This window comes from Diadema setosum, chromosome 21, assembly GCF_964275005.1.
Source record: "Diadema setosum chromosome 21, eeDiaSeto1, whole genome shotgun sequence".
NCBI classification, from domain to species: Eukaryota; Metazoa; Echinodermata; class Echinoidea; order Diadematoida; family Diadematidae; genus Diadema; species Diadema setosum.
In genome coordinates, this window is record NC_092705.1 from 14,092,417 (window position 1) to 14,117,398 (window position 24,982).

The 24,982-nt window shown below is 38.9% G+C and overlaps 1 protein-coding gene across 1 annotated transcript; it reads right to left on the reverse strand.

Moving 5' to 3' along the window:
- Positions 1-156: 156 nt before the first annotated feature.
- Positions 157-23,008, reverse strand: LOC140244338 (WD repeat-containing protein 44-like). The gene is made up of 19 exons (XM_072323980.1): positions 22,810-23,008; positions 19,415-19,601; positions 17,331-17,456; positions 16,630-16,707; positions 15,911-16,025; positions 14,640-14,908; positions 13,377-13,565; positions 12,598-12,831; positions 11,765-11,901; positions 10,929-11,015; positions 10,319-10,445; positions 9,500-9,625; positions 8,043-8,423; positions 5,913-6,035; positions 4,757-4,948; positions 4,044-4,145; positions 2,317-2,432; positions 1,619-1,746; positions 157-1,181 (listed from the first exon to the last, which is right to left on the reverse strand). Exons 1-19 carry the CDS (start codon positions 22,872-22,874, stop codon positions 871-873), a joined length of 3,093 nt encoding a protein of 1,030 aa, XP_072180081.1. The 5' UTR covers positions 22,875-23,008; the 3' UTR covers positions 157-870.
- Between the last annotated feature and the right edge of the window lie 1,974 nt (positions 23,009-24,982).

A 24,982-nucleotide genomic window follows, 5' to 3' on the forward strand; every position in this document is an offset into this window, starting at 1 on the left:
AATCTGCACTGGATATCCCTGCTAGAAAGAACACAGTGTCTTATAGTGTGAAACACAATCTGAACAGTGTAAACACATTGTGAAAACAGTGTGAAATCTCATCACGCTATTAAAGTCAAGGATTTTAACATTGTGAACACATTGTGAATCATCCATTCATATTGTGAAACAGAGCACTCCTATGCAAACTCTCTGTGAAAAACCATACCACAGTGTAGAATCAACTTTACACTGCTAAATTCGAGCATTTTCACAATAATCAACTGTGTGAAGATATTGTGATCAAACTGTGGAATACTGCGTTCTTTCTAGCAGTAGGGATGGATACAGTATATGCCCCTTTTGGAGGATGGGCGTTGCTAATCGCATCCAAAATATTATTACTGCACTTCATCATGTAGAAGATAGCAAGACCCAGACTAAATAGCAAATTGTGTGATGATTGTGATCTCTTGAGATGCCTTCTGAAGACCAAAAGGGCAGAATTACTTGACAAACTTTAAATAAAGAGAACACAAGATGCACCTTCACACAAACATCCTTGGAAATTGCAAAGTAGATGCCAACATCGTGACAGCACCATGGCAGATTTACGAACCTAATGCCTTACCGGTCAATCTTCAGAATCATTCCTGATCGATGATACAAAATGGTTGCGTCAGTAGCAGTCAGATTTTTTTGCTCTGACATAATTTACTGTTGATATGCATACGTCGACAGCCTCTTGCTCGAAACTGCAATTGCAGGACGTGCAGTTACGCTTGGCCTCTATGTTGCTTTGCTGCCTCTCAGTAGAAGGCTCCGTGTACAAATTTTGGACACGCGTCAGAAGTAAAAATGTCCCTATGGCAGGTGTTTTCTAATGCCAAGTTACTTTGGGTGTTTGATGAAGACCTTAATGGCACCGTTGAAGTCGGCCGACACCATGACTTCACCGAGGTCGGGGGGTCGTTTGAGGGAGGAATGCTTCTCACTCTTACCCCCCGCGTCCCCCTTGGAGGAGTCCGACTTGTCCTTCTTGGCAGGGGAGGGGGAAGAGGAGCCCCCGCTGCCAACGAGTTGCTGGGGGTCCAGGCCCGAGGCGCTCTGGATGGCGGACACTCCGCTCGCTGGCGGGCCCGAGCCGAGCACAAGTTTGGGATTCGGTGAGAAGACAACCGATGTCACTACGGCATCATGAACTAAACAGGGTAAAAACACAAAGAAAGAGATGAGATGATTAATGATTTACCCTCAGCCATTTACGGAACTAATTTTTATCAAATAGAACACTAATCAACATTGATATCCACACAATTAGGACAGCAAATGCAGGCTTTAATCTATCCATCAATGGTATCAGAAACCTCAAAAAGCAAAGATCTTGTTGAATATAACAAACTGCTGAATATCAATGTAACTGGCATGTTCATTCATCATTGCTACTAACTTCTTCCCCACATCAGTATCTAATAAAGACAAAACAAGCAAAACATTGTATTCACATGATGCAAATCTATATGAAACACAAATCCACAATAATGCTTTCTCATCTTAGTTCTTATTTTGAAAAAAAAAGTAAAAATGAAATTATGTATAGATACGTCCCTGATCGAGACAGTGGGTGTCTGATGATTACCTCTAATTGATTCCCAGAAGTCATTGCGATCTCGTCTGACAGAGGTGAACTTGGCAAAGTCATAGTGAGTCTTCCAGATGTAGAAGGCGTGGTCCTCAGAGCCACAGACGATGTAGCGGTGGTTGTGACTGACAAAGAAAAAAAAGAAGAGAGATAGAGATGATAAACAGACAGACAGACAAAAAGACCAACAAGCAGATAGACTGATTTAACAAGAGATATAAAGCAATAGATGGACTGACAGATAGATATATATAGATAGATAGATAAAAAGATAGATAGATAGATAGATAGATAGATAGATAGATAGATAGATAGATAGATAGAGTGATAGAATATCAACAGGAAAGGATAGTTTCATTGTGTCCACCTTACGTCATCAACGCTTCCACCTTTCCAAGACTATATTTATCCACAAGAGAATCAATGTGATGCACTGGAAACAAACGGAGATAGAATCTCTCATCAAGCAAACCTTCAAAAGACTCCCAAAATGAAGATCTCTGCCTAACAAAAACTCATTTCTAATCTATTCTGTGGGAGACAGAGAACAACTCTTATAAGTATAAGCGCTATCATACTCATCAAATACAAGCAAATGCAACCTACGTGTAATTTGACATAGAAAGGATAAAAGAAAAGGATGAACAAATGAAATCAAACAGCAGATTTGGGAAAGGAGGAGGGCAAATCGCTACCTGAAAGATGCCTTGATCTGACTGCTGATGTTGGTGCAACCTTTGTACTTGCACGCTAATGAAAGGTCACGCAGGTCGTACAGTCGTATCCTGGAGTCATTGGAGGTAACCAGAATCTGTGGAGCAAATGCGTGAATACAGAACATGGCACAGTTGACAGTTTATCCTCGTAACACATATCCGCTATTCTTGAAACCTTACATCTCTGTCAGCCTAAAAGGGATATGCACTTTGAGTAACCTCTAGAGGTAGCTTGGAGATGGTCTTTGACAAGAAAATTTGTATACGATAAAAGGTAATGTCTGCCTGTACTGCATCTTTAGTGCATTTTTCAATGCAGCATTAAAACGGAAGCTTTCAACCAGCTGTTTCAGCTACTGGATCAATGTCTATTACATTGATTAGCCCTCATTCTGCTTTCTACACCATAATGGCATATCTGCTGGCTTATTCTCTGAGCCAGTCTGCACAAACAGTAAAGGAACACACTGGCAACCAGTAAAGGATGATCAAGAATACGGGTATTACTCAATTTTCCATGTTGTTACACTGGAGAGGGTTGCCTGATAGAAACATTCTGCTTCTTTTTCCTGTTCTTTATTAATCTATAACTTGTATTTTATTAGTTTATTAGTTTATTACTTTTTTTTTCTGTTGAGGATAGATTAGTGGAATGTTGGCAAATTACAGCTGAGTGAATGGGCACACACGGGTTGAAGGATCATATAATTTTGGTTGAGAAATAACTTCAGGTTTCTCACATTTTTTGGTGAGACAATAAGAAACCTATTAGGAAATATGAAAGAGCATGTAATTTCAAAAGAGATTCAACATTTATTTGACAAAAATTGGTTTTGAAATGGCTGAGATATCCAGAACACAGCAATCTTAATAAAAAACTGGGAACCACCTTTTATGAGAATCACTTTGTTTTTGTATGTCTCAGCAATTCAAAAACCGATTTTCACCAAATAAGTTTTGAATTCCTCTAAGAACAGTATGCTCTGTATTATTTCATACGCGGTTTCTTGGTATCTCGCAAAAAAGTTAAAAGCCCAATCCTCATCTCCACCAATACTATACCATCCCTCTAAGTCAGTTCTAACAAGAAAAAGACATTATTCATTGATTTTATTTTCATGATGTAAATTGGGACTAAAAAGAAGTGTATCATAGACTTCGTGTCACGTGCTTTTCAATCTCATCCAGGAAAAAAAAAATACAACCACCTTATGGCAGAAGTCCCTGCACCTGTTACCCTCACGAATGTGATGGGTGTTGTGCCAAGACTATAAATATATAATTATTTACAATGTACATTGGAGAATCTGGTATTAAAGGTACCGTTTACCTTTGGGAGAAGTGATTAAAAAAAATGTTCGAGTTGTCACATTTGATGCATATGTGTAGGTCAGTTGTATCACAAAACATCCTACCATACTAAAAAATTCATAATAAAGCCTAAAATATTAGGAGATATCACTATTTTCCCGAGTAAACCATAATTGTGGACGTTTTAGTCAAAAAACATTTTTATTATAACTATTTCTTCACATTTCGTATATCTAACAACACTTAACATTGATTATACTGATTCAAATTTTTACACTGTTTGTTTCTATTCCTAACTCACATTTTAGAACTATTTCAAAGCACTAAAGCTGGGTTTTTGTTTTATCTGCAAAAGGTATATAATGCCTATAAGGAAGAGGAAGGTAATATCTCACCTTGTCTTGACCTGGGAGAGGTTCAATAGCCGTTATCTTGCGCCCCTTGGCATTCCTGCCTCGCGTTGAGCGCACATGGATTTGGGTGTAATACTTCAAATGCTGTGTTGGACAAGGAGGCAAGAAGACTTAGTCAAAAAAGAATCAGTCTACAAATACATGGTAATATACCTTATGTAATTTGTACATTAAAAGTAAATATGGACAAATACACATTTTCATACACATTTAAAAGAATTACAAAGTACAGCACAATTCAACCGACCAGTGAAATCAAATAATGACAACGATCTTGAAAACTAAAAACAAACAGAACTGTTTTATGCCCACAATGCATGCTGTTGTTTTATCTTGTGAGTGACTGCTAAAAAAAAACCCACAAAAAAAAAACAACAACCACAATATATCAAGTAGGATCCTCTTCTTAAAGCCTTGTATCAGTGGGGTTGATATCAGCATTGTTGACTGTTCTATAGTCAAAAACATGACATCCCTCCCCCTCCCACCCCCTCCCCTCGGTGTGGAGTAAAAAACTAGCTAGAAATTTTAAGCTTTGCCACCTGCCCCTATATACAATATGTCCATTTTCTTTGATACTATTGGCATTTTGCTGATTCCATAGTCAATACTCCAATGGACACACAGTGTACCCTGATTACACAATCATGATCACAAGTCAGTTGCTAAGTCAGTTGCTATCACAGATGACGTACCTCTGTGTCATAGAAGATGCAACGCCCGTCATAGGTTCCCACCACAGAAAACCTGCCATTCTGGATGAAGTTGGCCGCCGTGATGAGTTTGGTCAGTCCATCCACCTCGTTCCAGAGGGCCACTTTCTTGTCTGGAATGTTCCACAGGCGTAGTTTGCCGTCCAGCGAGCCGCTCAGGAAGTATCGGTCATCCTGGACATTACGCAAAATGGGCATTTGGGCATTAGAATTGGCATTAAAAAAATATTCTATGGATAGACTTTCCTCCTAAAGACCCAATAGCATGGGGACACCATAGAGTGGGAAGGCTGGCCCAGCTCAGATATATTTGAGAATACCCATGACAAATTGTGTACAGCTTTACCGATGCTCTCTATTTAGGTTCACACACAGCCAAAGACTCTCGACTGAAGTTGACTATTACCAATGAGTGTACGCTTCTATGCTAAAATTTGCTGGCCGGTGCTATTTGTGGTTTTTAATGTACCTCAGTGGACAGCAAATTAAATGAATCAGGCTACCCACAAATCCCCACGCCAGCAGATCTTAAACTCTGTCATTGCTTGTAGACCCAATTTCTCCCAAAGTCACTGGGATATTGTAGCAATGGGCCACAGAAAGTTAACGACTGGAATGACTTCATGTCATGATGAGACCTTTCACTGGCTCATACATCATCAATAATACTGGGGCATTTGACTTGCAGACCATCATTACATTTGATCTTCAACATTGTGAAAATTTTGCTTGATTTTATGCACCCATATACTTGTCATCATTGATAAAAAATGATTGGTAATGGCAGGTAAACATTCTCTTGGACACACGAAATAGATTGTGACATAACTCAGTATGAATGCAGTTTAAAGCATATATGGTTTATCTTTGCTGTTTCCATGGTAACATGAATGAAACAAAGAATGAGATGACTGACTTATTAGACAAAATATTTTGAGCTGTAACCCTGAACATCACAAAAGAAGCACTTTACAAGGACCAAAGTATCAGAAACAAAAGCGCCTGATTTTTTTTTTTTTTTTTTTTTTTTTTTTTTTTTGGGGGGGGGGGGGAATTTGTTGTCAAATAGATTTCATTTCAATCTCTTAGCAGTTTGGGAAATCAAACAGGGTGATATGAAGTTCAAGTTTGTACTCACGCGAGGGTGGAAAGCAATCGCTGTCACAAAGTCGATGTGCTGAAAGCAACACAGACACTCGCTGCGAGAGACATGCCAAAGACGAACCATCTTATCCATGGAAGAGGACAAGATGAAGTAATTCTAGTTCACACAAATAACGAGAGAGACAGATGTGGGAGAGAAAAAAAAATACTTGTAAGATCTTTACAGGTCTTGATGTTACTCTAAATGCATTTATCTAGGTTTACCCTCAGAAAGAAAGAAAGATAAGGGAAGAAGGGAGGGAGTAAGATCTTTACACCTACTGTTCATGATGTTCCTAAAAATGAAGTAATACTGGTTTTTGTAGTGAGAGACATACATACAGACAGACAAAGAGGGAGAGGAAGAGAACAGAGAGAAGTATAGAGGTGAAGATACAATAAATTTTTGTCAAGATGTTCTCCCTTTCTAAGTGATTTCCAGTTCCCTAAAATTATCTGTGATTACTGGTTTGCATGAGAAAAGTGTGTTTTGAAGGCTAGGTCGAAAATGGTTAATACTAACAAATTTGTCACGCAAGATGTAATGCTGTGGAGTGTGGCCAAGATTCTCTGCTGCCACAATACAAGCAGACTGTTGGAATGCAAAAGAAAGCCCCCTCCTGCCATCCCCCCCCCCCAAAAAAAAAAAGAGTGATAAAGGACTAAAATTAACAGGAACAGTGAGCACAATTGAGTGGCTTCTGTTTCTACTTTATTCATACGACACATCTGGGAATGCAGCAGAAGACTTGTGTGCTGTTAAAAAACAAACAAACAAGTCTTTCACATGATCTTTACTGGCTTCCTAGTGGTATCAATGAATGTCCATTCATTGTAACTCTATCAACTTTTTACTTGATGTGCCATTTGTTATGGAAGAAGTCCTCTGACAAGGGCTCAGAAGCATTGTACAACATAAACCATGCAAACACAGTCCAGTGGAAGTCCAGTGGCTACTAGACAATGAATTGCTCTCATTGTTTTAATATATTCAATGGTTACAGTGGATGTAAAAGCAGGACATGATTTGTACTAGTGTGTAAACAGGACAAAAGTAATAATAAACAGCAGGTCCCTGGAATAACATGGCTGCATGCAATTGTAGTCTACACTACAAAGGCTGCAAAGAATTTGAAGTTCTCGTGATGCAAAGATGATAAGATACAATGGTTGAGGGGGGACACCTCTATACAATATGTCCCCAAAAAAATTACAACAGGACCCTCCGCAATGATATCTTTAAAAATAGTGAATCAATCTAAATACAAATTCAGGGTATGAAACTATAACTCATTGCCCACATCTTACAGAAAACCCCATTCCATTTGCTTCAGTGGTCAAAGAGATATACGGAATTTTGTAGAGGATGTCGGGAATCTCTTCCCTCCAAGTTCTGTCTATTATTCACACACAAGAGCATTGAATTGCTAAAATTGGAAGAATCAGACTCATAATATGCTTTACAACAATCCACATTTCTCTGTGACCGCTTAACCACATTGAATGGGGTTTTCTGCAAAATAGAGCTAAAATGTTATATTTTAAGACCCTGAAGTAGCACTTAGACAGGTCAATCATATTGGGTGTTATCAAATCGAAAATCTGATTGTAATTTTTGGGGGACATACTGCAGTATCTCCAAAAAAAATTACAATCACATTTTCGCATTGATAACACCCAATATGATTAAATTTTTTAAATGCTACTTCAGGGTCTTAAGATATAACATTTTAGCTCTATTTTGCAGAAATCCCAATTCGATTTGGTTAAGTGGTCACAGAGAAATGTGGATTGTTGTAAAGCATGTCATGAGTCTGATTCTTCCAAGTTTAGCACTTCGATGATCTTGTGTGTGAATAATAGACAGAACTTGGAGGGAAGAGATTCCCGACATCCTCTACAAAATTCTGTATATCTCTTTGACCACTGAAGCAAATCAAATGGGGTTTTCTGTAGGATGTGGGCAATGAGTTATAGTTTCATACCCTGAATTTGTATTTAGATTTATTCACTATTTTTAAAGATATCATTGCGGAGGGCCCCGTTGTAATTTTTTGGGGACATACGGTATAGCATTTACCCATTTACTTGAAACGGACTTAAAGAGGGTCAGGGTGTCACTGACCTTTGACCAGGAAATGTCGAGGAGGTCAGCCGTGTGTCCGGTGTACGTGAAGAACGGCACCTTGACGAACACGGCCTCGTCGTCGCCGTCATCCTGCGAGGTGTTGGCGTCCTCGGCGTCTTTCTCCCCTCCTCCGGGATCCTTCTCCTTCTCGATGGCCCCCTCCATCTCCATCACCTCCTTCCGCATCTGCTCCTGCTCCTCCTGGATCTCCTCGGGCCGCCGGTCCCGCTCCAGGCTGGAGCTGGAGCTGTCCGAGCTGGACTGCGTCTGGGACTTGGCCCGCGACTCGTTGTTGTAGCGCTGCCGCATGTCGTCGAAGTACTTGTAGTAGTCCTTGAGGACCCACACTCGCAGTAGGTGGTCCTGTCCTCCCGTTGCCTGGCAACCAACAAGTACATGCATGGATGAAAGTTTGAGGTGAACATCCGTTCAAACTGCATTAATGGAATGGTGCAGTTTAAATTTTCTTAGCTTTTTACACCAACTACAGTCAATCAAATCAACAAAATCTTGATCTTCAGGTATAGGTCTGATGTTAAAGGTTCTCTGACATACAAATGCATGTAGATTTGTGTTGATTCATGATATCCTTAACATCACTTTTGCGGTGAAACGAATATCTAGAAGCATTCCACATATTTTTAGATAAATTTTCCTCTATTTTTCTTCAGATTACTTAGAGACAGGTACAAAAAAAAAAAACCAAAAAACCTTCCAAACCAATATTCCTGTTGTGACCTCATCTGTCAACCATTGCTAAAGTACTATCAAATATGATTAACAAAAGACATTGGAATTCACCTTCCCCTAGACTGAGCATAACTTGTATGTTCCCTCGCCATGTCTTTTGTTAGTCACATTAATATCACAGAAACATGCAAGTTATGCAGAGTCTTCAAGGGGTAATTTCCACTCAAGAGATGATACACAGTGCACGTGGGGGTGCTATTTGAAAATGTTGCTGTTATTCCAAATTTCAGTCGACTTTGAAAAATCTGAAGAAGAGAAAGAAGAAGTAGAAGAAGAAGAAGAAGAAGAAGAAGAAGAAGAAGAAGAAAATTATGAGACAAATTGTGGCATAAACTGCACACTCACTAGGAGTCTATAAATGTGGAAACCTCATGGGAGTCAACCAATATGAAGTCCACTTCTAAGAAGTATACAGTGCATACTTCATCACCAGAAGTCTACAGCAGTGTATAAATCTCATGGTAGTATTAAAACCACTTTGATTCTGGGAAGTACTGGTATATGGCATATGCTGTATCATCACCAAAATCTACCACAGCATGAAAACCTGGTAGTACACCAATATGATTCTATGAAGTACATGTATATGCCATATATACGTATACTGTATATCATCAGAAGTCTACCACAGTATGAAAACAGCATGGTTGTAAACTACTATTATGACTCTACAAAGTGTGATAGGAAATACTCTGTGTACTCACCAGCAGTCTGCCACAGTGTGAAAACCTCATGGTCCAGATGGCCCCAGTGTGCTCCCCACACAAGTCTTGGGCAGAGATCAGCTGGTCAAAGTCATAGCTGCCCTTGTGACTTGATGCTGCTTTGAACTGGGGATATGTTAGAATGTAGATAAAGGGTCAAAGTTCATTTGAAGTACAGACTTGTAAACCTGACATTCACCAGCAGTATGCCCTAGATTACCATATTAACTGGCTTTAATCACACTTCTTCTTTCTTTTTTTCTTGCCAGCAGGAAGACTCTCAAAGGGCAATACACTCCATACACAACAACAGTGAAAATTTGTGCCCACTATGAAAGCAGTCTATGTCTGCAGGAGGTCATCCTAACAGCACATTTTAGTCGTGCAAAAGGTTAATTAGAAGTGCAAAAGGTTGTATTCTGGAGCATGTTGGTAGTACAGTGCACTCCTGTTATAACGAACACAGTTTTTGAACGAAATTCTCGTTACAACAAAGTAAAGATTCAGGTTCCCAAAATATTATCTACATGTCTTCATATACTGTTAGGCTACAACAAAATACCAATAAAATGAAAGAAAACTGCTGGTCCCAAGGAGGATCGCCTTCATTATACTGAGAGTTGCCTGAGTATCAGATGATGTCTCTAAAATCCTAGAGGCTAGGAAAAGCAGGTCATTTTCTGTTTCCAGCAGAGCTTTCGGAGCCTTATCTAGTACACCACAAGACAGCGCTCGAAAGCTGGTCTATCAGCATTGTCTCTTGACACTGGTAAAAGTTCTTGCGTCCTTACAACATACAGACAAAGATGTCCAAATCACCTTGCAGTAGCGTGTATCTGGTATAGACTCCTCCTCACTCGTCTCCTGCTCCTCATGACGGAATGCCTCGTCAGCCGCTGTCTTCAGCTTGTGCACGGTCTTACCAATGAACTTCTTCAGTTTCTTCCTATTTAAGGACAGATCAACAAAAACAAACAGAATCAATGAACAATTGGAACAATGACAAAAGTGATTGTGACTAAGGCATCATATGCAAACTTGTATCGTGAAACGCTGACAAGCTATTTGGGGTTGAATGTAATCTTAATTCTGCTGACAAGCTATTTGGGGTTGAAGAGATTCTCAGCTTTAAAATGACATGTATATCTTCTCAAAGTTGAGATGCTCCCATCCCATGGGAATAGGACATATCAAATCCAACCTCTAGGAAAGTATCAATAGGAGAGAAGCTTCAGACACAGGGGGAATCTTGATACATTTTTAGTTTGGGTTTGATTGAAAAGTCACTCTTGCATGAAGTACAGACTAAAACATTGCTGTACAGTGAGTACACATTTCTGTTCTTCATCAGAAATTTGTGTTATCATCATTTACCTTAGTTTTCACTTTAATGCATGCATAGTATGGCAAAAGAAAAGGCAATCCTTACTTCTTTTGCTTGATTTGTTGGGACACTTCTGCTGCCCCCGACTCTTTCTCTCCATCACTGCCTGCATCATTGTCCAAACTTGAATTACTGTGAAAAAAAAAATGAGAGAAAACAACAACAAAAGTGAATTTACCAACTGTATTGTACACATCTGTCCACACATTCGTCACTAGTTCCTGTATGCTTTTGCAGAAATAAGCTGTACTTGTAACCCAGTTGCTAAAATCTAAATTACTGACATTGGCATTCATTCTACACATCATTTGATTGATTTTCACCAACCTAGTTACAAAACAGTTAGATACACAGATGTGAGAGTACAAATAGTTCAAAAAAGTTCTAACTGAACAAATATGATAAAACACAGAAATGTGCTAAAGAATAAAAGAAAATGAATCTGAAATTATGTAGAAAGCTGATAGAAGTTGTTAACTGTGAGTGATGCATCATGCTTGCTACCAAACATTTATAACTGAAATTATTTAAATTTGGGTGACTTTAAAAAGGCCTATCTCAGTGGAGGAGACATCACCGTGAATGCGGAAACTGATCAGTCACATGGACTTTTGGTGTAACTTGAAGGACAAAATTGGCTTGCACTCTCATCACGGGGGCAACTCCATGGCGACTTCATAGACGTCTCCAAATAAGGTGATAATTTATTCCTCCACGAGTCATGGACAGGTAACCGAGATGTCAATGACTAGTTATGATAGTTGTTACAAGCTACTGAAATCCTTGCATCTGATTGGCTGAGGCTGGGACCCAGGTTGCCACCTAGTCTCTGGGCCAATGAGATACCCACTTCAGTCAACAATATTAAAATAATGACTCACCTGACGTATTCTGACGTGATGCGCATGATGTGGAGTGAGAGTGGGTTGATGCATTTGGGAAGTCGCTCCTCGGCGAGAAGAAGAGGCACTGTCTCCCCCGTGTCCAGGTTTTTCACGATCACCTGTGACAGAATCTCCTGCAAGGTGAGATAGACAAGGGTGCGTTTAGTTTCCCATGGCTTCACACATCGAGATACGGAGAGTGAAAGTTCATTGATGGAATCAAGGCAACATTCTGAAACTGGTAACTACTTTTCATTATCAATAAACATTATTTGAAGTGAACACTATTATCTTTAATGGTTCAGAAAATTGCTTCTAAATACTTCAATGACAAAAAGTCTCTAAACTTTTTAATATACATGTAGTCTATGCATCTTAATCAGCACGTCTGGATCATCACAAAACCTAAAAATGCACACACGCACACACACACACACACACACACACACACAGAAAAAAAAAACAAATGATACACAAACTTGTGATGATGCTGTTTCTATACCATCATATTCAGAAATCTTGACAAAGGTCAATCAATGGGCCATACACAAAATGCCACAACTCGACAACAGGGACACACTGACATTACAAACAAATAGTTGCAGTCCACTCTTTTCTATTTATGCTCAATTTTGTTGCTTTGTCCATTGATAGCTGGGAAGTCCGCTCTGGGGATGACATCAGACAAAAATTGGATGCTCAACAACGACAGCATCCAATGGTTCTTTTTACCGCATGTTTACATGATGAGCAACTGACCAACTGGATAGCGAGAATCATTGTAGGTGTTGCATGAAAAATGACTATCTGCATGTACGATAGAAGCTCACCTCATCCGTTAGCTCCTCCCCAGTCATGGACTTGCCCTGCATCACGTTGTAATACTTGAGCAGCTTTTCAGTCTCCGGCGTGTTGCCGCGGCTCTTCTTCTCCTTCTCCTGCCCGGAGTTAGAAACGGGCACGCAGACCGCACCCTGTTTGTCCTCCTTTGGAATGGACTCCGGCAGACGGGATCCCGTCACCTCCAGATCGGCTCGGGACTCCCCCTTTATACTCTGCGTGTCCTGCACGTGGTTTTACAATTTTTGTTGAGACTTTGTCAATTCTCCATACAAAACTGCATATCAAACTGTGTATCTCTCTGAAATGCCTTATGAATCAAACTCATTATCATCTGCTTGCTTGCTACTGTATAAACACTGACAACTCACACCATATCTCACATTTCCTCATGCTACATGATGTTCTTTGTCATTCTTGAATGAAAACAAAATCAAATTTGCTCCATATATTTGTTCAACTGTAAGATCGCCACATTCGATGCTGAATATCTATAATCTATTGCTATCTACACATGTACACATGTTTCTATATTTTTCACATTGGTTCTGATAATACAGGTGAAATGTGATGAAAATATTGTCACTATCGTACTTTAGGCTACAAAAATGCAACTTTACATAGAAAATACAAAGCGGTTATATAACACTCCCAACTATGAACCGAATGACTTCAAGATTACAAACACACCATTCCCTGTGTCAGTCACTTTTAGTAAACAAAATTTTGTGTGGAGGGATTGATCTAGACGCAAAAGAGGCATACACACCTTGTGATGAATGATGTAATCACTACCATGGGCTGCGCTGGCCAGGTCTAGCGAGTGTTCAAGTTCCCTTGTGAGGCTCTCAATGGTGGTGGTAGGGGTCAGGAAACCACTGGTGGGCTGCACCCCCTCCTCTGGAGGCAGACCGATTGGGGGCTCCTCTCCTCCCGCTAGTGACCCTTCCTCCGACGGCTGGTGGTAAGAGTACAATAACCATAGTCTGTGTCACAGTCTCTCCTCCAAATCCACATACATGTAATCTCATGCAAGTACATATTCATTATTTGGAAACTTTCAAGTTTGAACATGCCAAAAGTAGCCTTTCCCTTGATCAGAGAATTACAAGTGCACATGACTGACCCACATTTTGAAGAATATACCAAGGAATCACAGCTGAAAAGACTACGCCATCTGTAACTAATTTCATAAAAATTGATCAAAAACTGTGGGAGGAGTTCGCGACGCAAGATTTGTACCCATTTTTGCCCATAATATGCCGTTACCATGGCAACGTACTTTTGGGTACTATCAAAAAATACATCTTGCACATCTACAACCCAATGCACACATCTGTGCCAAGTTTTATGGGAATCGGTTGAAAACTGAGGAAGTAGTTCGCGACGCAAGATTTGCAACGGACCGACCGCCCGACCGTCCGCTGATTCCTATATACCCCCTTCAAACTTCGTTTGGCGGGGGTATAAAAACTTTATGATCAATTTTCTACCAGACAATTTGCTTCATTCTACACAATTGCTCAGAATGATCACACATGAATGTAATTTCTGGCAGTAGTTGGCTTCTGATAGCTCAATGTTTGCATGTTACAAGGCTTGTTACACCTTTGTAACATTTTCTGTGCAATGCAACACAGGGGTACTATTCTCTGTCACTATATAATTTGCAAACCTTAATGACCTACACAGATCATTATTATGCACTATTATGCACCTGACAAGCCACAGCTACACGTCTCAAGTAATGCCATCGTTATTATTACATAATTTGTATCAGGTTATTAATTGGCCTGAGATGTACAGATACCACTGTTCAAATAAAATCAAAATTTCACAAACATGAAGCATCAGTATGAAATTCTACTTCAAAACTTGTGTGACAAATGACAACATTTCTCTACAAAGGACCTTCTGGCATCTTCATGCTGAATTACAAATCCAACAAAATTCAAAATGCATGGGACTGACAATATTGGCCTACATAACAGCCAGTATCCAGCATGATGTGCCTAAACCATGATCTGCTTACATCCATAAGGGAAATGGCAGCACTGGACTGGCTCTCGAGGCTGCCTCGGCGCACCGTCTCCACCGGTTTCTTCTTCTTCTTCCTCCGGGGCGGGGCCACAGGAGGTGGCATGTCTCCATCTGCGGGGGCAGGTTTCTCTTGGGAGGGTTGGGAGGAAGGGGTAGGCAGGGGAAGATCACTGGGGCGCTCCTTGGTGCTGGCGATAACATCAGGTTCCACATTACGATTGGCAAGGCCCGGCTCTCGCTGGATGGAGTCTGGGGGTCCCCCTTTATAGAAAACAGAGAGATGATTGATGTGAAAATTTTGAGCACTGTCTCAAAGCACTGCAAATATTTTGAAATGTAACAATCACTTCTACTCCTGACCTATCTTCATCATTATAACAAAGTGAAATGCAATGAATTCTCCCTATGGCATATCGTCACTGGGGTGATAAGACCTTGTATCTGTAATTTTGGTGAAAATGAGTTTTTTTTTGATTAATGGTCAAATAACAGGTTAAGTGATGTCCTGTCCAAATCCCAACTGTCTTACTCCAAAGATGAAGCCACCACGGCATGTCAAAGGAAAGGCTATCCCATTCGCCACAGTGCTTTGGCCGCCATGCTTTTTGGCTCTCCTGAACATTTGACATTTTGTAGATACGAGGTCTTACCGCCCCAGCGACGATATGTGACCGCCCAGCCCAGCTCAAAATCCACAAAAAGTTGCAGATTAGGATTTTCTGTAACAGACCAAAATATGTCATTTGGGTTAACAGACTCAAATTTTTAAAACTTATGTTGGAGAGTAATCTTTTCTCTACCTACTGTCAAGTTTGGTGGCTCAAAACAAAGCCAAAATAGAGATATAGAGCTTTTCTGGACCATTTTTTTTTTTTTTATAATTTATACTTCTGTACAGCACACATGAGTGAACATACTCTTTAAATCCTATTTTCTCCCTTTTCTATGAAACTGCATCTCCTAATCCCCTCTTATTTCAATCAATTTTTGAATGGGTTAGGATGGTTCAATTCCAACGAGTTATATATCATTTTAAAGCTTAGAGCTTACTCTATTTACAAAAGTAGAAATTCATTTTTGCCTCCTTTATGTGGGTTTTTTTTTTTTGGGGGGGGGGACACATTTATCGTTCTGTCAATGAATACACTTTCAAGGCAGAGTACAAACATTCAGAGCACACACTCTTCATCACTGCATGTATGATATCCATTGATTAAAACCCATCACTTCTTAACAACCTCTGGTCTATCCTTAACAGCTCACCATCACCCAGTGGTCCCAGGGGTACCGCAGGTGAAGGTGCTGGTTCCTCCGTAGAGGGGCGAATTTCGGCCTCATTCCCACCCCTCAGACTGGTGGATTTGGGTTCCTTGTTGTCCTGTACGCAGTCACAACGACAGAATAATAGGAAGAGCAATTAAAGAGGATGATTCATATGATGTTGCTCAGGGTATTTTTGATGTTGTTGTTGTTTTTATATTTGATGTTACATGACAACAAATAGGCATGGTTCTCCATACACACACTTGATCTTGGAAGAATAACAATAACAAACTATGATGTATTCATTGTAATTGCATCTCAGTCACATGTTTATTGTCTCTTTCTTACTGCCAAGTGAAGAAGAGCATGAAAGTGTAGTGAAAGAAGGGATGTACATTGAAACTAAAAAGATGGAAAGAACTGTTATTTCTCCACAGCAACTTTACTAATATAAGCTCAACAAACTTTGTTATAACTATTCATTCAATCTGTCAGGAAGCATGGAAATATTTTCTGCAAACAGCATAAAGTAAGCTGGCAACATCACAAGAGATTGACTCTGACATGTTCTTGAAATGATACATTCAACAGAATGGCCTCAACTTATCCCCTGCAACCTGACTGATTTCTCATTGCACCCCCTTGTGCACAATCATGGCATGACTGAAGATGTAAAAGAACAACTTCACACCTTAAACCAAAAACTTCTGATAACTTACCCCAACATCCTCATTCTTCCTCATTTCTTCAAGACGTTTTCTTCTCCTGATTGCCTCCTGGCGGCGCTCTTCAGCTTCCTGTGACATAAAGTAATAATAAAAAAAAAGAAAAGTTGCATTACCTTCACATTTCCAGAGCTCCGACAGAATGTGTTGTAACATAGTGAGATTGATATGGCATTGTTTGTATTGAGACTTTGTATTTCATATGTTGGCAGTACATCAACTAGTAAAATAAAAAACAAAAACAAAAACAAAACACAACAACATTCTTCTTCATTTTATGAAATTCAAGAAAACAATTTAATTTCCTGATGTTTATAGTGTACTTCCTTTTATTTAAATCTTTTTCTCACAGGCTTACTGATATATTAATATCAGGAGAGCACACGAATGCAAATCTTGCATAATCCAAGCCACTTCATTCTGACAATCCCTTTTTTTTCTAGCACGTATTTGAGTTACATCAACTCTGCATGATAGTGCAGCTTATTACAAGGTTGTGCTTCACATACAATCTTACCTTCAATGCATTGTGATGCCAGCGAACTTTAAATCATAAAAGAGTACTATCACGATCCATTAACCAAGCATGTGTTTGTGTGCAACTAAATCTCAGAAGACTCATAAAGGACTTGATTGATGATCGATAGAATCATTTCAATGAATTCTACTTTAATCACTGGCAGACAGTTTCTCACGGACACAAGCATGTATGTCAGCTTCAAGTTCACCTGTTCTTCACGTTGCCTTTCTTCCTCTTCTTTCCGCCTCTTTTCTTCTTCCTCCCTTTCCTTTTGCACTCTAGCCAATTCCTCTCGAAGTTTCTACGTTTGAAGTAGAAGTTACAAGGAAATGAAACCCAAAATACATGTGGATTGAGCGAATGCAATATAGTCAAACCTGTCAATAGCGGCCACCCACGGGAGACAGGAAAAGAGTGGCCATTAAACTACAAGTGTACATAGACAGGTGGCTGCTATCCCTGTTGGTGACATACATGTAATATGTGGAGGGTAATAATTATTATTCACCCTGCTTTCTCAAAGAGGTGCCCTTTCATTATGCTCAAAAAGTAAATATATGTTGAATTTTCTTTATACAGTTGAACCTCTCTTATCCGGCCTCCCTTTATCCGGATCTCTCTATTATACGGACGCAATCTCGCCGTGATTTTTTTTTTAAATAATTACGGGAGGAAAGGGGGATTCCCAACTCCTTGAGAACTCCTACACAAACACACATGAATTACTTGGATGTGTACTTCCAACATTAACATACACCTCTATTTTGGGGTCTGTTACTGAGTGTAACAATGAAAAGGTTGCAGTATACACATTACTACATGTGGTACTACAATGGGCTACATCAGTACATGTGTATGTATGTACATGTATAAAGCATTGAATCGCCCGTATCCGGCCAAATCCCTTATCCGGATGAGCCCCGGTCCCGACTTGTCCGGATACGAGAGGTTCAACTGTAATTCTTTGTCATTCTCCGTTCATAACATCACAAAGTGTTAAATAATAATAATAAATAATAGTGGCCTGTTATAGTACCCTGAAGTCCATCAAGAATGATGCTCATGGCGCTCTTACATAACCAGCACAAACAGTACATAATACAACCATACAATATTCAAATACGATAACTTATCAGAGCAAATGAAATACAAACAAGTGTTGTAGTCTTTTCATCCAGTGATGGCAGCACCAAACTTTAAAAACGCATAACTTTTGAATGGACTGTCACATTTTCACTTTCACTGATGTGTTCTACTAATATTGCTGAATTCTCTAAATTCACATAAATTTGGGTTTCATTCTCCTTTCAACGACTGTCAATGCAATATAACATCAATATGTACATTTTATACTTTCATAGAAGTGTAAGTTCTATCATACCTTCTTGCAGTACTGCCATTAATTTCTTGGTGACATTTATTAAGGATGTACGTCGTCAGAGGGTGAGAGAGCACACAGATTTTCAACCAACCAGAGTATTACATTAGATCAGTGGATAGGAGAGGGAAAAGACCTGTCAATATGTTACCCATAGTTTCCCATAAAGAAATTATGACCTTTTTTCCACCATGGAAAAAAAAAAAGAGAAAAGTAAAAAAAATATTAAGAATGATACTGCACCTTGTCCGGTTAACTTCTCTCTCCCAGAAGAAAAAAACAATCATTTACAATGTATATCCTTCAGCATAACCATTCTCCATTCAGAGGCAAATGGATGCCTGCAGAATTGCAAGTATGTGTGCAAGATATTTGTGCTATTCATACAACTGATTTGATAATACATGTAAATGGCAAAATTGAGTAGAAATAGCATACACAATGGATAGCAACATCATGTACAGTATCCATGACAGAAAGGGTATGGCAGTAAAGCACTTTGAGAAGCATTTGCACATATCCTGGTAGTGTAATAAGGTGTTAGATCACTGAACATCATTCAGTGCTGTAATGACATGCATATCGTCACTGGGGCAACAAGATCTCCTATCTGAAATTTTGGTGAAAATAACTTTTTTGGATTAATGGTTAGATAATCACTTAAGTGATGTCCTGTCAAAATCCTAGCTGTATTATCCCCCACCCCCCCCCCCCACCCCCCCCCCAAAAAAAAAAAAAATGCCACCAAGGCATGTCAATGGAAAGGCTCTCTCACTTGATGCTGTGCTTTGGCTGCCATGTTTTTGTGTTTTGTTTTTGCTCTCCTGAACATTTGACATTTTGTAGATATGAGGACTTGTCGCCCCAGCTACGACATGTACCTGTTGTTCACGCTCCTCTTCTTCCTTCTTTTTCTCCTCCAACTCCCTTATCTTCTGCTGCATGAGTTCATCCTCCCGTTGTCGTTTCTCCTCGGCCTTCCTCCGCTCTTCCGCCAGGTGTCGCAGCTCATCTTCGTAATCGGTGGAGGCAGACTGTCGATTTTCTCTCTCCCTGCTGGTCACCTTCCTGGACAACCAATGGCAATGGGAACAGGGTCAAGTCCAGAATTTCTCAGCCATACTTACAGGGATGTTATGTTATAGTATTGAAGCAAGGACTCAGTTTTTAACTTTTCGTGAGATACTTGAAACCACTCTATGAAATTTTACAGAGCATACGATTCCAAGAGGAATCCAAAGTTTATTTAATTAGAATCTGTTTTGCAATGGTTGAAATGCCCCAAAACAATGTGAAACAAAGTGATCCTAATAACTACCCCTTGGTATGTGTGTAAGGTGGGTCCCATCTTTTATTAGGATCACTTTATTTTGGATATCTCAGTCATTTTGAAACAAATTTATTCATCATCAAATAAACTTTCAAATTCCACTTAGAATTGATTTCATATTTTGAAAGAGGTTTCTAATCATCTCAAAAAATCAACATAAAAAAGTATTGGAAACTTGAAGCCCCACCTCAACCAAAGCTGTACTATCCCTTTAACTATTAATTCTTCCTCAAAATAAAACATGATACTGCAGAAAGCACAGTTATCAGGATCAATTCAGGTATCACTTTTCACTTTGTGTGTGTGTGTGCATATCTCTGTTTGGATACTATGCTCTGTGTTTATCTTGCATTCATCTATACGTCTGTGTCTCCTTTTTGATTCTGGTTTGATTCTGATTCTACATAACACATGTACATGAGTGTAGGTGTTTCATGTCACTTTGTTTATTGATCACATAAAAAAAAAAAGGAATGTTTGAATTGTGAAGCAACCTCTGGGGATCATTGAAAATATCATCCACAAATACCCGAGTAAGAGGTTTGATATTGCTCCTTTTCTAAAAGAAAATTAATCAGTTGCACCACTTGCAACAGTATCAAATGCACTTCCAGGTAGCTCCAATTGGCTGAGCAGACTACAACAACAAATGAGAAGTTTATCTTGAAAGAAGGCTTCTGTATTTGAATTTTCTATTGAATGAAGATGTGACACCCACACACCTAAAGTTTACCGTGTTTTTTTTTTGTTTTTTTTTGTAACCAAGAAAAGCAAACTCCTCATCCTAATAACCTTGAAAAAATCAAATATATTAAACTGCAACTACAAGTGACCAAAACTGATTTCCAGAGGATGAACATCTAAGCATTGAGCCCCATTTAGGCATCTACAGTAGCTGGTCATTGTGAGAATCTTAGATATGGCATACTTTATTGAGGTACACATGTAGTATGTAATAAGTGTAATTCAGGTGAGGTTCACTCCTGTTATGTCATCCATGTTCAGTTTTAAATTATACATTACTGGGTGGGGCAAAACCAAGACACCTTATTTGCTGTTCTGTCCTCAGCATGAAGCAAACACATGGAAAAAGCAAGGTTGTTTACTTTTGATATCAACAAGTTTGATTTGTGGTCAATTTCATAATATTCATTCTTCTAATGGCACAATGTGCATGGTTGATACTGCGATGATAATCAAAGTATCAGTGCAAAGTAGTGCACTACTGGAGGAAAACCAACAGGTATGACTACACACTGGATACTGACACAAATCCCATCTCAATAACATGTGGAAGTGAAGAAAGAGACTTGGGGGTGCTGTTTCAAGAGAATTTGTCTTTCAGTAAACACACAGCAGATGCTGCTAATAGAGCCAACATTAAAGTGGGAATGATTAAGAGATCTTTCACAACTCTGAAGAAGAAGGGCTTTCTCTCACTCTACAAAACAATTGTGAGACCAACTTTAGAATACTGCAACTCAGTATGGCACCCAACACTGAAGAAGGATGAGGACATGCTAGAAAAAGTCCAGCAAAGGGCAACAAGGCTTCTTCCCGAACTGAAACATATGACATACCGAGAAAGACTCAGAGAGCTGCGCCTTCCCACTTTGGCTTACAGAAGACAGAGGGCTGATTTGATACAGATGTTCAAAATTCTAAAAGGCTTCGACAGAGTAGATCCCTCTAAATTCTTCCAGCTGGCCAGCGGTTCAACAACAAGAGGTCATGGTCTCAAACTTGTTAAACAACGTATCCATTCTAGTCTGAGGCAGTCTGCTTTCTCAATAAGAAATGTTAACAATTGGAATGCACTACCCAAGGAAGTCATCAACGCTACCACCATAAATCAATTCAAGTCGTCCCTAGAAAGACACTGGAGAAACAACCCAATCAAATATGAGCCCTACCTGAGATGGGACAGAACTGTAACGAGGGACAAATAAGCTTTGCTTCCAGTCTCTACACCCAAGTATACCCAAGTAAGTAAGTAAGTATGTAGTCATGCATGAGTTGGTGTAACTGCGACCAGCACTTTGTACATGGAGGGCCCGGGGGTTACAGTATAACTGTTTTCAAGGAGCGCCCTGGGGTTTGACTCGGTGCAGAGTGCTACACTGCACTCTGTAGCCGAGTATACTGAATATTCTTCTTCTTCTTCTTCTTCTTCTCCTTCTTCTTCAAGATACTTCTCAACGTTCCTTCTGGAACCAAACGAGGAGAAATATTCATAATGTAATACTCTCCGATCTTGCAGGAGCTTGACCTTCAGACTGGGGATTTCAAATTTGATAATTCCCGACAATTTGCTGTTGGAAACCCTTGTCCCTGCCTTACTGAGCCGAGTGGATGTCAAGATTCACATTGCATATTTTGTAAAAGTCTGTTAACATGCATCATGTACACCGTAGGGTAGGAAATAGATCGTCACATGCTGCTATTTGACGGACAAATCTACATCATCTACATGTACATGGTCTTATGGTCCACTTAATACTTCAGTCTTCACTGTCTTCAGTTTGATCTGTGATTAACTGTATGGCTCTCCTTCTCATTAAACTGTATCGTGAAATATGCCTGCAGACCAGTGCATATGAGTTGTGACTTACAAAGATCTTCTTGTTAACAGAGCAATTTCCAATGGCAATGCAATGTTTCCAAAGTGTGTTGTTGTTGTTAATCCATGGCATGACTTTTTAAATTCACATTATCTCAAAGTCAAACTATGAATGATTCAACCATTAATCAAGAGATGGGAACTGAGGCTAAATTCTATGCACTGCAAACATATTATAAGCATATTCTTCTCCGTTTGCTAAGTTTTGCCACTGACATTCAATGTAAACTAACGTTACCAAGTGGTACGCATGAATTTGTACACTTCACCTCACCCCAAACATTACATGGTTTTGAATACACAGGACTACACAATAGTTGACGTACCTGGGACTAGCAGAAACTTCTTCCGTAGCATCGTAAAATTCGTCGGAATCGCTTTCTGATGCCATTTCATTTATCCGGTGGATTACACAAAGAGGGATTCGAAACGTTTTCCTTGAACAGATTCTTGAATATAGATTTCTCTTCTACAGCCCGGAAGTAAATTCATTGAGCATACATAAAGATACGATACAGGCTTCTGGCTTCTCGTATTATTGTCTCAACGCAAATAAATGGGTGTTTCACTTCTCTTTCGTTGATGATACACAGGTACAGGGTATCAAGTTTTAGTTCGAACGTACGATCCTGCCATTGGACATAGGTACCTACATGTAACAAACTGTAAACAACACCCCATGAAGGGGAGTTGAGAGGGTGGGTAATCAAGAGGAAAGTAAGCACAAATTTTGTACTGCGTGTTATCACGAGACACGAATAAATATGACGACGACGATAATGATTGTTTATACCAATGATAACAACTAAATCAACAATAATAGATTCTCGGGAATTTATAGGCGCCTACTCTATATTAGTACGGCTTATATAATTCAATACAATGTATACCGCTTTTTGTTGTAAATTGATATGTGTTTGATAATTACAAAGGGCTTTCGTAAATCGCTAATAATAGGTGCCATCCATGTTTTATAAAAGAAAAAAAAGTGAATATAATTAATACACTCGACAAGAATATTTAATGCATGAGATAGGCGTATTTGTAGGCACTATTAAGCCCAGAGTGTAGATTCTTTCTTTCTTTCCTTCTTTCTTTTTTTATTCATTCATTCATTCATTCATTCATTCATTCATTCATTCATTCATTCATTCTTTCTTTCTTTCTTTCTTTCTTCTTTCTTTCTTTTCGGTTTTTATACAGAGGTCGGAACTTAACTAGATTCGAATACTGATTTCTAATTTTGTTATTTACATACAGCAGAGATCAGTTGATTTGCATGATGGGTATAATGGAGCATTATTAGAATGAAGTTTACGAGTGCAAGGTAGACCTAGAGAATGCTTATTGTTGAGCTTCAAAAAAAGCGTACGTTTGTAACATATCGGCTCACTTTGCATATATATGTGGTTAAAGGCATAATTTACCTTTTGCAGATGAAACAAAAACCCAGCTTTAGTGCTTCAAAATAGTTCTTAAATGTGCATTAGGGATAGAAACAACCAATGTAAAAATTTGAAGCAGTATAATCAATGTTAAGTATTGTTAAATATACGAAATGTGAACAATAGATATAATAAAATTGTTTCTAGACTATTAAAACCGTCTACAGTTATGGTTTAATGAGAAACACAGGGATATCTCCCTATATTTTAGGTTTTATTGCAAAATTTTTATATGATAAGATGTTTTGTGATACAAACTGACGTACATATATGCATCAAATGTGAGAACTTGAAAACTTTTAAAATCACTGTTCCCAAAGGTAAACTGTACCTTTAAATTGTTCTACAGTGCACTATACCAAGTGTTTCTAATGTAGTTTCAGTTTCATTTTATCTCTGCATTTTTGCACATGTATTCAAGCCTTATCGATCTGGCCCTAGCGTATGAATGAATGAATGAATGAATGAGCGGGATGAATGAATGAATGACTGAGTTTACAACAAATTTCAATAATACATGAGAAATCACAATCACTCGACAATGATACATATCATAATCATCATCTTGATAAAGGGTGTTAACAAAATAGCATATGCATGATTATAAGAATCAATATCAGCAGATCGACTGAAAATATATACATATCTCATATCTTATAAAATGTAACACATAAAAAAATATTTACAATAAGAATAACAGTAATAACCATGACAAAGAAGAAGAAGAACAATTATCAAGTGAGTTTAAAATAAAGTAAAAAATAATGACCTTCATGAAATTTTCTGAAATTGTTGTAATGCCCGTCCAAAAATTCTGCGACTGGTAATATTTCTTAATTCTTTTGGCAAATTATTCCATTATGAGTGCCCAATATGAAATTGATTTTTTTTCCTAAATTGGTGATCCTCTTTGAAACACTCAAATTAAATTTCACATTGTTTCTTGTTTGATAAGGGTGTTCTTGTATTCTGAAAAATAATCAGATAAGGAATGAGGCAGGTAGATATATTATGTATGTCATGCATAAATATACCAATTGCATAGCGGTATTCT

What these genes read in the sequence shown, in the direction of transcription:
- LOC140244338 (XM_072323980.1), bottom strand. Translation starts at nt 22,874, where the DNA reads ATGGCATCAGAAAGCGATTCCGACGAATTTTACGATGCTACGGAAGAA. An exon ending in CTGCCATTTCCCTTATGGAT is followed by an intron (nt 13,566 to 14,639) that starts GTAAGCAGATCA and finishes TCTTACCACCAG; the next exon opens with CCGTCGGAGGAAGGGTCACT. An exon ending in CAGATCAAGGCATCTTTCAG is followed by an intron (nt 1,747 to 2,316) that starts GTAGCGATTTGC and finishes TTTCTTTGTCAG; the next exon opens with TCACAACCACCGCTACATCG.